At 28.0% G+C, this 16,833-nt stretch overlaps 1 protein-coding gene across 1 annotated transcript; it reads right to left on the bottom strand.

Moving 5' to 3' along the window:
* Nucleotides 1-572: 572 nt before the first annotated feature.
* LOC126664851 (1-aminocyclopropane-1-carboxylate oxidase 5) lies at nt 573-2,318 on the bottom strand. Its single transcript, XM_050357433.2, has 3 exons — nt 2,140-2,318; nt 1,828-2,054; nt 573-1,600 (listed from the first exon to the last, which is right to left on the bottom strand). Exons 1-3 carry the CDS (start codon nt 2,245-2,247, stop codon nt 1,012-1,014), a joined length of 924 nt encoding a protein of 307 aa, XP_050213390.1. The 5' UTR covers nt 2,248-2,318; the 3' UTR covers nt 573-1,011.
* Nucleotides 2,319-16,833: the final 14,515 nt, after the last annotated feature.

Genomic DNA, 16,833 nt, shown 5'->3' with positions numbered 1-16,833 from the left:
ATGCTGAAAGTATATACTAGGCAAGTTAATACTGAAACCCTATGTTGCGCTGAAACTTACAGGTCTTATATTTTTCGTTTTTGTTTCCATTTCCGCAAACTCTTTATAAAACCCCAAAACTTCATATTAATAGTATATTCTTGTGAATGACTTATTGTTTCGCTGTTTTTACTTTTTTCTGTTTAAGCGTTTTTCATTTCAACGTTATCGTGGAACATAGCTGAAAACAGAGGATGGTTCTGATTTTGATCGTTTAGATTTGCGATGTCTATCCATGTTCACTAGGTTCATATAGAAAATTCTTCCATCATTGCTGTCTTTGTCTGAGTCTTTCTTATCCAGCCTGTTAGGTCAACAATAACAACCACCAAACTGTAGCCACTAAACAACAACTTAACCTGTCAACTGTGAGCAATCTGTCATGTCTCTTCATGTTACCAAACAATTGGATAAACCATCTCATCTGTCTGATATCCGAGTAAAAACTTTCCTGTCAACAACCTCCCTCGTAATTTAGTAACTATCAATTATCTGTTATAGAGAAGGGTAGATATGTAACCTTTGAAGATAGATAAAGAGAAAGCTAGGTGTATTTCCTTACTGAGAATAGATCCAAGTTTACAGAAATTACAGTACATGAGTATATTGTAAAATAGAAAAACCTTAGCAAACACTTAAAAACAGAAGATACAACCAATCCCATAGAAAAATACGGCTTCTTCTAAAGTTACTTTATTTTTTATCTACTTTGTCAATTTCACCATTAAATGGTGATAAATGGACAAAGTAATATTTACTTTGTAAAAAGTAAAGTAACCATAGAAGACGCCTAAAAGCACAAATGCATATTCAGCTTTCGTTTCTCTCATAAGGCATATATAGTTGGGAGAAAGAAGCTTTATGCGCTACTGCAAATATGAGCTAGCCCCAATAATCTAGAAAGTGAAAATCAAGAAAAGTAAAAATTTCATCTTTACGTCTTCTATAATTGAAGTTGCACCTTGCTGACTATTACACTGCCTTCACAGCTTGGAACCTGGGTTCCTTTGGGAGGAACTTCTGCTCGACATAAACCGACATATAATCGCCGAACACAAACTTGGGATATGTTTCCTTGTTATCTTTCTCCACCAGTTCCGGGGCTGGAGCTATGGTAGCTTTAAGAGACGGGTTATAGAATGAAGCTATAGACCTTCTGTTCCCTTGAGTGTAAGGCAGAACCCTGTGCCAAGTACTCTTGTACTTGCCATTGCTCAGCACCTCGATCTGATCACCGGTGTTTATAACTATGGTATTTTTCAGTGGCTGGACGTCAATCCATTGCCCGTCTTTGAGGATTTGAAGACCGCCCACCTCGTCATCTTGGAAGAGCAAGATGACACCGCCAGCATCCGTGTGAGCTCGGAGACCGGTCACGAGCTCGGGATGAGGACATGGTGGATAGTGGCTAACCTTGGTGCCAAAAAAGGCATTATCTCCTTCTCCATCATTGAATGCCTTCTTGATATAACCTTTTGGGAGCCCTAAATTCTCATCCATCACTCCCATAACTCTCTCCGCTAATTTCTTCAGTTCTGCTCGGTATTCCGCCATGGTTTCCCTGCAAGAATGTTCCACAAATTTAGACCACACACTAGATATATTGACAAATATTTATGCTGCGCGTAGACGAACGAAATAACATTTTATTAAGAATAGGTTATTAACTTGAAGTTTTAGAGTTCGAGAAGTTTTTTTGGAAAGACAAACAATATGCGGAAATGAATGATCTCAGACTCAACAAGTTTCTGTCAAATGCTATGCCATGTAATAATTGTGGATGCTTACTTGAATCCGGGGGTTTTGGATGGCCACTCATTATCATCAAGGAGAGTAAAAACATCTTCCCAGTCCACATTATCCAATTTCTCACCATCCTTCTTCTCTGCCAGTTCATTCAATGCCGCAACAAGCTTCGAGTTCTTGAAATTTTCCTCCCTTTCCAGCTTATAGCATTCTGAACTCACCTTCTTTACCCTCTCCAACAGCTCCTCTGGAACTCCATGGTTCACCAGCTGCAAAAATAAACCATTAGCGAGTTATCAACACAGATGATAGATCTGCCTGAAACTGAAACTGAAACTGAAAAAAAAAAGATACCTGGAAAAATCCCCATTCCTCGCAGCCATTAGCGAGTTCAGCCATGGTCTTGGCTCTCTCCTCAGCAGAGCCATTCACCTTAGAGAAATCAATCACAGGAATTGCCATTGGAAGCTAAAAGAAACTAGAAGAGTGTAAAATGATTAGCTTATCAAGTCTGTTTCTGTTTTCTGTTACTAATTAGAGAAATTGGGTCTATTTATAGCAAATATTTCCCGCCTTCCCTTCCTTTTCTTTTTAATAAAGTAGCCGTTAGGGTGATGTGTGAGGCCGGTGATGACACATATTTATTTATTTTTAAATCAATTAGCAAATTAAAACACACTCAAGGTTAAGGTCAATTCCTTAATTAGTTTCAAAAGTTAAGTAGTCAGATTACTAAGTAATTATAATATCAACAACATAAACATTAATATATTTCTTTCAGGTGATGCAAATCTGTTATTTTTTAAATAATCTATCATGTCAATTCATTGTTGCTGATCGTTCTAAACTCTTATTTGCATAGATTTTGATCGGCCGGTTGTGTTTAATGAAATGTTTTTATTTTTGTGGATATACAGTTATCTAATTGATTAATTATGTAATAGTTTCATATATTAATAAAACCTAATTACATAATAAGATTATTAGCAACTATTTCTCTTGACTTGCCTGATAAAATAAGACTGAATTTCTTGCCAAGTGTCATGATATAATTGGATACAATTTAGTATGATTCATGTGCAATATTCTTATATATGTTGCATTTCTATAACATTTTTTTGGATTTCACGTTCATTTTACTTATAATTTAATTCTCAACCGACTACCCTTCAATCATGTTGACCCTCTAATTATCTTGTAATTAACTAATAATTTTACCCTTTTTGACTTTTTAGTTTACACATGAACATGCTAGCTCTTGTATAACAACTGATCAGGTCACTAAATTAAATCACACTTATTGCAGGCATAGTTTGAGGACTAAGCAAATCGTAGTAGACATTGATTGCAAAAAATTAAATATTATTAATTTTAGTTTTACATTCTAAACTCCCATTACTTTATATGCAAAAATTACCTCATAATATTACTAAAGAGTAATTAGACTATACCCGCATTGTTCACAATTTTTTTAGTATAAGTTTTACTTATGAGGGAGAATCTGTTTATGTTTATTATAGGTCTAATCATAAAAAAAATCAGCTTTTCTTATTTTTTTTTATTTATGGGCTACTCTTTCAAAAACGTCGATTTTGACCTAATTTCGATAAGTATATTTTAATTGTAGCCAATTAAAAATATTTATATATAATAAGGTCATTATATTTTTTTCAATTATAACTAAACTCTGTCGATCAAAATTTGATTACAGTAGACAAAATTAAAAAGTTTGGTCATAAATGACCAAAATTTCAAAACAATTGCCTTTTTTTTTTTTGAATATTTGTTTGCAATTTCAAGAAATTGAGCTAAAATTAACATTTTTGAAAGTTTGACTATAAATAAAAAAAGTTAAGAAAAAAATGAATATTTGCGAGTGACAAATGATTATGCCTTTATTATATTGTATTTTGGATCATTGAATGTAAAACAAAATAATTTTGTGATGGAATCTATATAAGTATATACTGTAGCATGTATATTTTTTAAATCGAGGGACAGTGATCTGTAAATAAACCAGCTAGCTATATGTATATATGTCGTGAATGAAGTGTTATGTATAGTTGGCCTTGTGATTTTGATTCTAAGTTTGTCCAAATGTTGGGGTACATTTCTGAAAATACAGATAATACTGGCCGTTAGATTAACGACTAATTAAATTATAAAATGGTAACAATTAATGTTACTTAATTTAATTTCATTGCTGTACATGTAACACTAATTTGAGCCATGCAATCTTGTTCATAATCATGGCTGTACTTAATTATAGTACTACTTAAATAGAATCTTTTTACAATCAAAAAATAAATAAAAAACCATTATCGTCAAAATTCGACCATGATCTAATAGCTCGATTGGTCTATGCATAATTGACATGTTCTCATATCTCAATCATTTGTTGGTCTAATGAATAAAAATAGAGTATTGATAAAAATACTCTATTTTAGAAAATATATGCTAAACATATTTCGGGTTTGAAAATTTATTTTTTATACTAAAAATTTATAAAAATACTCTGTTTTTTTAGAAAATGTTTGCAACTGTTTTTAAAAATGTGAATTTAAAAACTGTTTGAAACCTTTTAAAATTGTATTAGAGACGTTTTTTAAAACCGGTTTCAAATTATGGTTTTAGAAACCGTTTAAAATCCTATTAGAAATGTCTTTGAAACGGTTTATAAAACTGTTTCAAATTGTATTTTTTTAGAAACTGTTTGAAACTCCATTAGAATTGTCTTTAAAATAGTTTTTAATACAGTTTTAAATTGTATTTTCAAAAACCATTTGAAACTGTTTAAAATTGCGGAGTAAACAAATAAAAATTCAAAAATTTTGAGATACGGTTAAAAACATTCAGTTTGAGAATTAAATTTTGCAATTTTTTTATTTTTTTAGATAACTTAGCAAATGTCCTGAAAAAATTAAACAAATTTCAAACCTCAATTTTAAAAATTTGACATTGTTTTATTCAATTTATAAAAACTGTTCAATTGACATGCAATATGATATTAATTTCTAAAAATAATATGTATAAAATTACAAAAATAAAATAAAAATTCAAAAGGATTGATATATATTTCCATAACTATGCCAAACCATATTAAAAACGCACCTACAGCGAAAAGAGAGAGTGAGTTAAATAATTTATCTAATTAACTCTAATCAATCATAATTAACTCTAATCTTAATTAAATTTCTAATTATAACCCTAATTCAAATCTTAATTAAAACATTAATTATTCATAATATAATTAAACCTAATTAATCCCAATTAAATCTAATTAATCAAACCTAGTTAAACATAATTCTAATAAATGCATTGTAGTCGTTGCCGCCACCTGCCATCGCTGCTTCTAGTTTGTCCATGATCTTTTGGTCCGACAAAGTTCGTCTTCGTCGAGGATGCGGAACCGAACTAAAAGACGGTTTGTTGCTTCATATTCAACGAAGAAAACCGGTTCGTTGTCGACGAAGACGAGCAACTGATGAAGTGTAAAAAGTGTAAAAAAGTCCTTAGAATTTTAATATAATTTTATATGATATATGAACTTTTAAAATTTTAAGGATTAAATCGATATTTGAAAATCATTGAGTGCCAATTTAAGGAATGAAATAAATATTAAGAATTATTTTAAATTTTTTTCATTTCAAAATGAAGAGTGTGTTTCACTCTCGGAGGTGAGAGTGGGGAAGAGATGATCTAATATGATTTGACGTAGTTGTAGATTGAATTGATCCACTTTTATCAACTTTGATTTTTTTTTGATATTTCGTGTTAAGTTGAGGAGTTGAATGAATCCTTTGTTCTTTTTTCTTAATACCATCAGGTCTCATTTGTTTTGTTTACAATAGTATCCTTTACTCGAGATGCCTATTTGGTGGCGTTACACTCTGGTTAATCATTTAGGTCTATGGACAGTCTTCAACTTATTCATTGGGATAATATGGAAAGAGAGACCCTGAAGCAATCAAATAGATAAACTAAATTAGAGTTGATAAAATGTTAGATTAAGACTAATAAAAGTTTTGTTTAAATGGAGTAATCCAACATATATTAGTATTATTAAAAATCTTTTATTCAATCGATATGATATAACTAGCGGTAAATTTGTACGTAGAAACTACTGTCTCGACTAACAACAGCTCTAATTGGTATTTTCTTAAATCAAACTTTTTAATTTATAGAGTTCCTAATAAATTAAAACTTTAATAAATTTTATAATTTAAATTCAGAATGAATAGCGGAAACACCTTACTAATATATTATAAAAAAAACCTAAGTAAATCGCTTCTATTTTGAGAATTGTTTTCCCAACATACAAATATTAAAAAAAAATTAAAGAAAAAAAAAGATAAAATATAACATATAACATATAAACAAGTTAATATTTTTTAATATTTTCTGAAAATTCAAAATAAAAGATTGTAAATTGAAGAGATAATAGAAGATATGAATAGAAGTTATGAGGGTGCAATTAGCGTCAGAGAATTCTCAACACTTGAATTCTTCCTGTTTATTTGACATCTGCAAAATTTGTATTTTCAAATTTCAATTGGCTTTTAGATTGACTACATATAACATTCTTTTATTTTATGAAATGTTTTTTATTATTAAAAAAACACCATTATAAATGCTCTAACATTTTGAACTTTCAAATAGGGATAAAATGAACTTATATTTTCTTTGTTTCTTTTTACCTATTTAAACTTGTATAAAAAATACAATAATTAAATTCTTATTTCCCAAACTTTGAATACAATATTAATCATAAAGATTAAGATTGTTTGTGTTGATTTTATCATCAACAACTAGTAATTTTCAACTAGAAATGGAGAGATGACAATGATCCTCCATAATAAATATTCGATATTGTTGCTTCCTGGCCGATAAACAAGAAACCATAAAACTATATTCATACATCTAAAACATATATTATATGCTTTTGCTGTTTCTATCATTCAAGGCTGTATTTATTCATATATTTTATCAATTATGAAATAGCTATTTAATTGGCCTTTTCATGAAATAAGAGAAATAGAAGAAAATTAGATATGAATATACATAGATGAATCAGCATCGATGTGGATTTCAATATGTGCATGAAATGAAAGATACGTTTGGTAGTCCACCATGGCTGCTGCTGCTGCTACTACTACAACTTATACCTAAGCCAGCCTTGGTTGGTCACCAAACATAACCGTACTTCAATTATTTTCTCTCTCCTTTTAAATTGTCCTTAAATTTTAGTTCGTACGTGAGTATTTTAAACTCGATAAAAGCAAATTCAATAAACAAGAACTATTTTTTTCATATGCACACATAATTTATATAGATGAAGGAAACTTGAAAGTAAGTCTTTTGTATAGCCACTTAACTTAATCGAGCTAGTTTTTTCGAGCATATAATATTCGCCATAAAATGAAAAATTGATAAATGCTAAATGCTAAAAGTTAATTAAGAAAACGAAGATGTCCTATAATCAGTTATTACAAAGATTGCAAACAGGTATTTAAGAGTCAATCCAGCTACATTATTATAAACATTTGTTGGATTGAATATGGCTTCAACATTTGGAGGTCAACTCCATCACCAACCATTCATTAATTTTTTTTAACCAAACAATCAAATAAAGGTAAGTTTAGGATTTTGAGGAAAAATATCTTTAAAAATGAGAAATTCGCGGATGACGTATTATAATGTAATAGGCTTAATCCGCGGATGACGTGGTACACTGAGTTTACCTAAAAAATTCTCCGATTGACAACTATTAGTATTTGGTGTAAAATTAGGTATAGGTTGTTAATAGGGTTAAATACAAATTAAGTCACAAACTTTAGTGTTTTTTAATTAAACACGAACTTTAAAACTTAACAAAATCAGTCACTAATTTTTAATTTTTGGCAAATCACAACACATAGCTATTTTTTATTGAAAAACACTGATGTTAACACCATTATATACAACTGCATCAACATGTTTTTTAATCTATGATTGGTCGGTGTTCTGATTTGCCAAAAAAAGTCGGTAATGGATTTTGTCAAATTTTAAAAGCTAAAGTTCATGATTATTTTTGCAATTATCTCATCTTGTTAATAATATTTAATTTTAGAAAAGTGATAATACAAATGAAAATGTATAAATGTAGACTATGTGGAGTATATTATGCAACGGATCAAAAATGAATATTCCACTAATTTTAAAACAAAATACAACACAAACCAGATAAATTAGTGGAAACCATCTTCATTTAACAGCAATTCTAGTCCAATTTCAAGATTATTTAAACCATATGTGATATATATTATACATTAAGAAATTATATAAATGAAAATATAGAATAAAATAAAATAAAATATACAAATTTATATATAACCATCTTCATTTAACAGCAATTCTAGTCCAATTTCAAGATTATTTAAACCATATGTGATATTATACATTAAGAAATTATATAAATGAAAATATAGAAATAAAATAAAATAAAATATACAAATTTATATATAACCATCTTCATTTAACAGCAATTCTAGTCCAATTTCAAGATTATTTAAACCATATGTGATATTATACATTAAGAAATTATATAAATGAAAATATAGAAATAAAATAAAATATACAAATTTATATATAATCTTTTTAGGTTCAACATCATTAAAATATTAAAAATACATGTTAAATTAAAAAAATATTTTCTTGAAAAGAAATATCGGATTTTATTGCAGTACTAAAAAAAAGCAATGTAATTCTAGTATATACCTGGATGCGAACATATTAACAGACGAATAGATAATTAAAGACTACAACCCTTTTTACACGAATGAATAAGATAGAATTTCTAATGATAGCAATATGAAATGAAGAATTGAAAATTATTAACCGAGTATCACAATACCTTATGCAAACAACTGATTTGCATTTCGTTAATTGAACATTAGATTTAAAGTACATTTTATCAATGATACAATATGCAGCTATAACAGTTTCAATCTGAATTGCTCAACTTAATTTTAAAAGTTTGTATTTTTATTTTTCAGCTATTTTAACAGAATTCTTTTGATGTCGCATCTAAACAGTCTGTCTATTCCACTTAATTATTTTTGTAAATCATGTATCAACTTTTTTTCTATTTGAATGAATACGAATGAAAAACTAAAATAAAAATTCCACCATGAACAATTTAAATTTGCACCACATTAGAAAATTTACGAAACAAACATCAAATTTCAGACTTTTTAGAAACTAGCATAGAATACAAAAAAATACAAAATAGCAATAAAATAGTCATCAAATCTAAAAAAACTAAAAAAAAAAAAAACAAGACCACCGACGTTTAAAATATTGATCGGCGGTGGCCTTAAAGAAAATAAAAAAATAATATATTTAGGAGGTAGCGGTTGGGAGAGAATAGTTCTTCTTTTACCTAAAAAATTGAAATAATATAGTACAAGAGATGGCTACGGTCAGCCATAAAATTAAACTATTGACGATAGTCAAAAAATAAATAATAAAAAAATAATTAGCGTCTAGCGTGTATTTGGAAGAAAAGAAAAAAGAAAATTAGCAAAAGTTTGAAATTAAAAAGTCTTCAATACATTCTTTAGACAACGTAGACTTAAATAATGCTCAAGTATATAGCTTATAGGAAAATCAAGGTTTATTGTACAATTTGTTTTCAGTATTCTATTGAATATTTACAAAAATTATATTAAGATGCATAAAATGCCTAACCCTAATGCATTCCCCTAGGGCAATTAATGTTGAAGGAGAATATATATACTATATATTAATATTAGTATAAAAAAAGAAAATGGAAATCTTGAAAGAAGTGAAGTAGTGTAACATTCATGCATATGAACCCTAACTTCCATTTTAAGTAATCTCTCAGATGGTGCTGACTAAGAATTAATAATGAAATTAGGCATATCATGAGAAATTGGTCTAGAGACTCTGTACATAGATTTTGCTTTTCATTTAATTATCCCCTCATCATCATCAAACTCACTACTTACAACAAAAATGGAGATCATTACAAATGGCAACATCATTATTTTTTATTTTAACAATCAAGACTATAAATAATTTTATTGAATGAAGAAATTAGAGCAAAGTCGTCTAAATTTTTAGATTGCTCCTGTAATTATTATATAAAATTAACTGAATATGCATAAATTGACATTCTATATTACATATATAATTTATTTGAATTGAAAATAATTATTTTTCCATGTTAAATAAAGATATTTGATTTCTATACATATCATAAATTTATTTTTTAATTAAAATTATACTTACTATCTATAAACGACTCATATTTGACATTTAGTTGTGATTACATTATAGCTTGGCTAGAACCACTTTTTAAATTGCATATAAAATAACTTTTAATATTAAAATCACCAGAAGATTTTAATATTGATGTTATCATCTAACTCATAGATCTATTTAATTTAGTTGACTACTATTTATTCAATAAAGACTACTTTAGATTTTATGTTATTTTAGAAATAAAAAATATTACTAGTAATTAGTATATATTATTGTCATAATTATAGAATTACAAAAATAAATTCAATGCTTTATTACTGTGAAATAATTAAAGAAGAGAAAATATATTATTGAATCGAATGATAATAGATTGATTACATGCATATATATATATATATATATATATAACTAGAATAGTTCTAATCGAATAAGAACTTCTAAGGATATGAACCTTTAATCATAATAGGAGAAGGAGATATATTCCAATACTCCCCCTCAAGTTGGAGCATGAGGATCGATCATGTCCAACTTGGACAATAACATAGTAACAATTCGACCATCAATAAGACTAAACTTGTGTTTAGGCCAATCGATAATTTTCAGTTTTAAGACTTGATGGTCTTCTTTAATATTTGCAGTTTAAGGACTTGCGTCGGTCCCAATTAATAATTTTCAGTTTTAAGACTTGATGGTCTCCTTCAATATTTGCAGTTTAAGGACTTGCGTCGGTCCCAATCAATAATTGGATGAAGAACATTCTTCGTAATTTTTGCCTTTCTGAGCCACTGGGCTAATTTTAAGACCCGAGTGATTCGAAGGGTGAAGATAACATGGAGACTTGAAGTGCGGCGGCGGCGGCGAGTATGGCGGCGGCAACATCTTTCTTTTCCATATAAAGTAGAAAAAAAAAATAGAAAACAATAATAAACTAGTAACATATAAAAAAAATATCATTGGAGACTTGAAGTGTGGCGGCAGCGAGTATGGCGGCGGCGACATCTTTCTTGTCCATATAGAGTAGAAAAATTAAAAGAAGAAGAATACAAAACAGTAATATATAATAAAAAACGAAAATTTAAAAGAGGTGTGAGGTGATTTTGGTTAAAAATAACCAAAATCACCTCCCTAAAATAGTAAGATATGTGCGGAGATCAAGGATCAATTTTGCTCTGATATCATGTGAAATAATTAGAGAAGAGAAAATATATTATTGAATCGAATGATAATAGATTGATTACATGCATATATATATATATATATATATATATATATATATATATATAACTAAAAAAGTTCTAATCGAATAAGAACTTCTAAGGATATGAACCTTTAATCATAATAGGAGAAGGAGATATATTCCAATAATTACAAAAATTAATTTTAAATATACATTTTATACCATGAAATAATATTCATATAGCTTGTTGAATTTTTGACAGAGTATATGAGTATATTATTAATCAACCATTTTTTTAAGTGGCCGGCTACTATTCTCGCCATTAAGCTAGAATTATCTGGGTGTTCAAATCTGGTTGATGTGAGTTATAAATTTTAGATGAGATTATATTTCAGATATAAAATTAATAATTAGATAATTTATTGTAAGATCCTAAATATTGGATTTTCAGAAGTTCATAATTTGCATAAACTAAATTTGGAAATCCCTAAATTAAGATTGGATGAAGATTTTGGATTGGGATGTCAAAATGGATTGGCAGATCGGGTTCGTATCGTGTTGACTCACTCTGTTGATATTATTAGGGCTAACACAAATTATTTAACTAATCGTGTCAAACTAACACAAATTTTAAACAGATAACACGACATGATTAACACGTTAAAATAAACGAGTAATATGATTAATACAATTACACGACTAACATAATACACTTAATCTATAAAATATTTAAACCATATAAATATAATTTAGCCTCACATTTCAATTTATATTCGAATTATAAATATTAACATAATTGATTTTATTAATATCACTATACTTAATTAGTTTAATAATCATATTTTTTTATTTTATGAAATTATAACTAATTTATTTTATATTATTATAAAAAAATAAAATTTGTAAACAGGTTAGACGGATTTGTGAGTCAACCTGTGACACGACCCATTTATTTCATGTTATAAACGGGTTTGTACGTTTTCAACACAAACCCGCAAAGTTTTGCCAAAATTTATGTATTAGGCAAATTGCGTTATCGTGCCATAATTCATTCTGATATTCCTGATTTTGGAGCAAGGACATCTGCCGCGGTACTTATATTCATAAGTTGACATTGGGCAGAAATGAGTAAAATATTTCATTGGTCGATTTAAATAATCAAATCTATGACTTATAACTGTTTTAGTTCATCGAAAAAAATGGATTTAGTCATTTTAGTTTCGAAATTTAAAAATTTTGACTTTCAATTGCTGGAATGGTTTAACTGAATCGACCTATTCGACTCAGATTGATTTTAATTTTATTTTATTTTTTTATCTAGTTCAGTTCGATTAGAGTTTTATATTCTGTCATTTCAGTTTTGAGTTTTAATTTAGTTTCAGAAATCTGGCTTCGGTTTTAACAAAATTAAGTGGATGCTCATCTCAGCTGCAGGCCAAAATAGATAATTTGGTCAATTGGAATGGAACGGATGGAGTAGTACTATAAAATATTAATGATTACTTAATGGTGTGAATTAATAATTTAGAATGGGTAAAGCAATATATGTGTCGGTCAGTGAAAGAGTTGATTAATTCAAAGTTGAAGGTGTAGAGGATATTAATTTAACTACCTAAGTAACTGAATTACAAAGCTTTCCTAACAATTCTGCAACCTTAATCATAATTAATTAATGTCTCTCAATGCATGACAGCCTAAATTATAGCAACTCTTTTCTTTCTTAATTAATGGCTACTAGGAATGAAGTTTACATGTTACAATAAAAATAAAAGTTTAAAATGTTTAATGACTCAATCACCATAAGACTGATGACTTTTCTAGGATTAATAGTCAATTACTCCATCATTATTAGTATAATTTAGGCAAACTTGCTATTTTAAACATCCAAAAATATAAGTAAATTTATATTATTTCCATCATAAACTCTTCATTAATGGACTTAATAAATAAAATTATATTAATATTAATATTTATAATTAAGATAAAGAAGATACTTTCTTAATATTAATAACTTATTTTAAAGAGATAATTAAAAAAAAAACAGAAAAGTAATATAAACACATTGATAATTGAAAACGTCAAATAGTGTAGAATAAAACATTTAACCCAAAGTCCTAAAACGTCAAATAAAATGGAATCAAAATAGTAAATAATTTAACTACTATTTTTTTTATTTAAAATAATTGTTTTTACTTTTTTTTATCAGATTGATGTAGTAATTTATGGTTATATTGATGTGGATATTGTTGTTCTTTATTATGCCATATCTAACCTTAAACACTAATTTGGTTAGGAGTGTAGAGATCTCACTTTGAATAATTCAACTAAATAAATTTAAATTATATTTTTCATAAAAGTAAAATAAAAAAAACATAATTTGTATATTTATATAATTAATTAAGAGAACTAAAGGAGCATTTTTATGAATTTCCAACTTAAATTACACAGTTAATTAATTTTAAAAAATTGTTATTACTAGATAATTTTTATTAGTTTCTTAATTTGAATAAAATATTTATATCAAATGGGCATTTTTATAAATTTTTAGTTTATAAAACACTTAATTAATTTTTAAAAGTTGGTATTAATAGATAATTGTTTTTAGTCTCTTAATTTGAATAAAATATTTATATCAAATGAGCATTCTTATCAGCTCTAAATTTAGATAAAATATTTATTAAATTTTTAAAATTATTATTAATAGATAATTTTCATTAGTTTTTCAATTTCTTAATAGATAATTCCACCGTTTTTTAGTTGTTCATTTAGCAAAAAGTATTTGTCTTTATTTACTTGTCTATGTAGGATTTTAATGACTTTAACTATTATCTTCCAAATTTAACATTTCTTAATACGAGTCAATTTAAAATAAAACACCCACTATCTTAATATGTATAATTTTGGCTAAATTGACAACTAAAAAAACGGAGAGAGTAATTGTACAATCTTAGTATGTACACCCACTATCTTAATATGTACAATATGAATTACTTTTTTAATAATTTTAATCGAATTAAAATAAATTGTATTAGTTTGATTTAGATAAATGTTCTCTTTCGATCTCTAATTCAATCCTAAATTTAGTATAAGTTTTATATTAATATAGTAGTATAATTCTATCCAATTTACTTCAGTATATAATAATTTTTTTAACATTAAAAATATATTACAAATGTATATTCTTTTCCTTACATATAATATTGAACAAATTGAAGTTAGCTAGAGTATCACACCAAATATAGTTTGACAGTAACAAATTCAAGTTTAATATACAATTTGACATAATGTTGGAATAAAAGGGGCGGCTTTTGCTGTCTCTATCTATTGATATGCTATTTTTGTCATATTAATACATTATATTTATCAAAATTTGAAAGAGATAATTTTTATTATTGACTGAATTTTTCAGATTATGAAAAAAATACCCGCTAATTATTTATTATACCATAAAAATATTTTAATAGACAAATGATATGCGTGATCTGTTGACATGGACTATAAAAAAATACGTAGATAGCTTATATTAACAAATATTTGAGCGACTAGCTTTAATACTGCAGTATCACAAGATGTGTCAAGTGACTTTATTCAATCGTGTTAGTTCTAGTGACTAGTTTGAACTGTATTACCCCCTTCAAACTAGTGCATAGGTATTTGATGGACTTAAGTGGCAATTTGTCCATTCAACTAGTAAGCAATGGACAATTAGCACATAAATTAACTTTGTGCGTAAATTGATCACAAACTTATTGATTATGGGCAATTAATCCTATTTTGGCAATTTGCCCCTCAACTTGTAAGCTAATTGTTTCCTAAATTGGCAATTTGTCCCCTCAACTTGTATACTAATTTATCAAAATGGGATTAATTATTTATAATTATCAAGTTCGTAACTAATTTACCTATAAAATTAATTTATGTGTTAATTGTAGTTGAGGGATAAATTTTCACTTAAGTCGGTATTTAATGTGGCCAATTTAGAAATTGCAGTATGAAAAGTAGATTACTAGAAATAATAGGAACAAAAGCATTACCACCAAAGAGTGTAGCAAGAAAGAAAAATAAAATCATAACAAACAAAGATCCAAAACAGTAGAACCTTTGATTGATTTCTCTTTCTATAATATCTAAATGCGCACATTAATCCTTTGATTCTCATTCATGAATTAATTCACTGAATTTCTATCTATTGGTGCAAAATTGAATTTAAAAAAGAAAAGTGTAAAGTGAGAATATAGAGAGTTTTTGTGGAAATCCTATATTATTTAGAAGAGGTCACTTACTTGAGCTTATAATGGTGATCTCTCACACTTGAATTTGGGTCTCAAGGAATATCCAGTTTTATGAACGGCTTAGGAGTTACATCCTACCCGATGTAACGTTTTATTTTTTTGAATAAAAAACAATTCTTTGATTTTCTCCTACGTTTTGACTCTGTGATTTAATTTTAGAAAACGTTTTAATTTATTTCCTTTACTTATTATTATCGTTTTGTTTTTTTCAAAACTGATATATACACTATGTCTTCCTCACTTGAAAAACAAAAACAAAAAAATTCAACCTTTTATCTAAACAAAATGAAAAACAGTTTTTGAGCAATAAAAATAGAAAGAGTGTGATTGACCGCTGAATACAGTGCAGTGTTCATCGCAGGTGTGGTTGTTTTATCCTGGGGAAGACGTGGTACGTACAATTGCTTGCACCATCAGAGGGAGAGCCGCGAAACGTCTTAAAAAAAGCGATCTAATTCGCGACTCAGCCAGAAACGGTGTTCGGTAATTCGTTCCATTTCATAAACTGTTCCACCACTATCATAAATGTCTCATATCAAGAGAAATTTTAGAAAGTATGTAATAACAAGAACCACAGTCTAATCCAACATCAATGAACTAATAACCCACAAAAAATTTAATAAATATCTCCTTTTAAAAATCTCTCTTAAATCTAGATAAATAAAATAGAAGCTCGTCATTGATTCCCCAGGCCTCAAATTTAGCTGCCATGAAGTTTGAAGGAATAACTAAGGGAAAATATGTTGGTGTTGGTGGGTGGGTGGGGTGGGGTGGGGTGGGGTGGGGTGGGGGGGGGGGGGGAACGTTTAATTTCTCAGAGAAAAAGAGCAATACTCTTAACCGAATGTCTTGCAATGTGTTCGACCACTAAAATAATTAGCATACAATGTTGCTAATGACGATATCACTAATAGGAGAAACAAAATTGAAATTACTAAAATCAGAAGTTTAATTTTTTTTTTTGACAAGGAATAAAGTAAGAATTTAAAAGATTTTCTTCTAATGTGATCGTGCGCTATGTCATAATAGATTGACATAAACTTCAATATTATCAAAAATAATAGAGAACACTCAACAAAATTTGAAATCTAACTAGTGAATCAAAAGATCATTGATTTATTTCGAAATAGAAGATTTGATAGAAAGGTCGCCAAATGCCTTGAAAATTGGTTGAAAAAAAATTTGAAACTGAAATTTGATTATGCGGTGGCAACACCAAACCACACTATAGGAATTGGACATCCATGACAGACAATCAAAAATTGAAATCCAATTACACAGAGACAACACCGGACTAGGCCGCTAGAATTGGAC

The sequence above is a fragment of the Mercurialis annua genome, linkage group LG1-X, assembly GCF_937616625.2.
Source record: "Mercurialis annua linkage group LG1-X, ddMerAnnu1.2, whole genome shotgun sequence".
Lineage (NCBI taxonomy): Eukaryota > Viridiplantae > Streptophyta > Magnoliopsida > Malpighiales > Euphorbiaceae > Mercurialis > Mercurialis annua.
The sequence above is the reverse complement of the archived record's forward strand: the minus strand, read 5'-3'. Positions and strand labels throughout refer to the sequence as shown.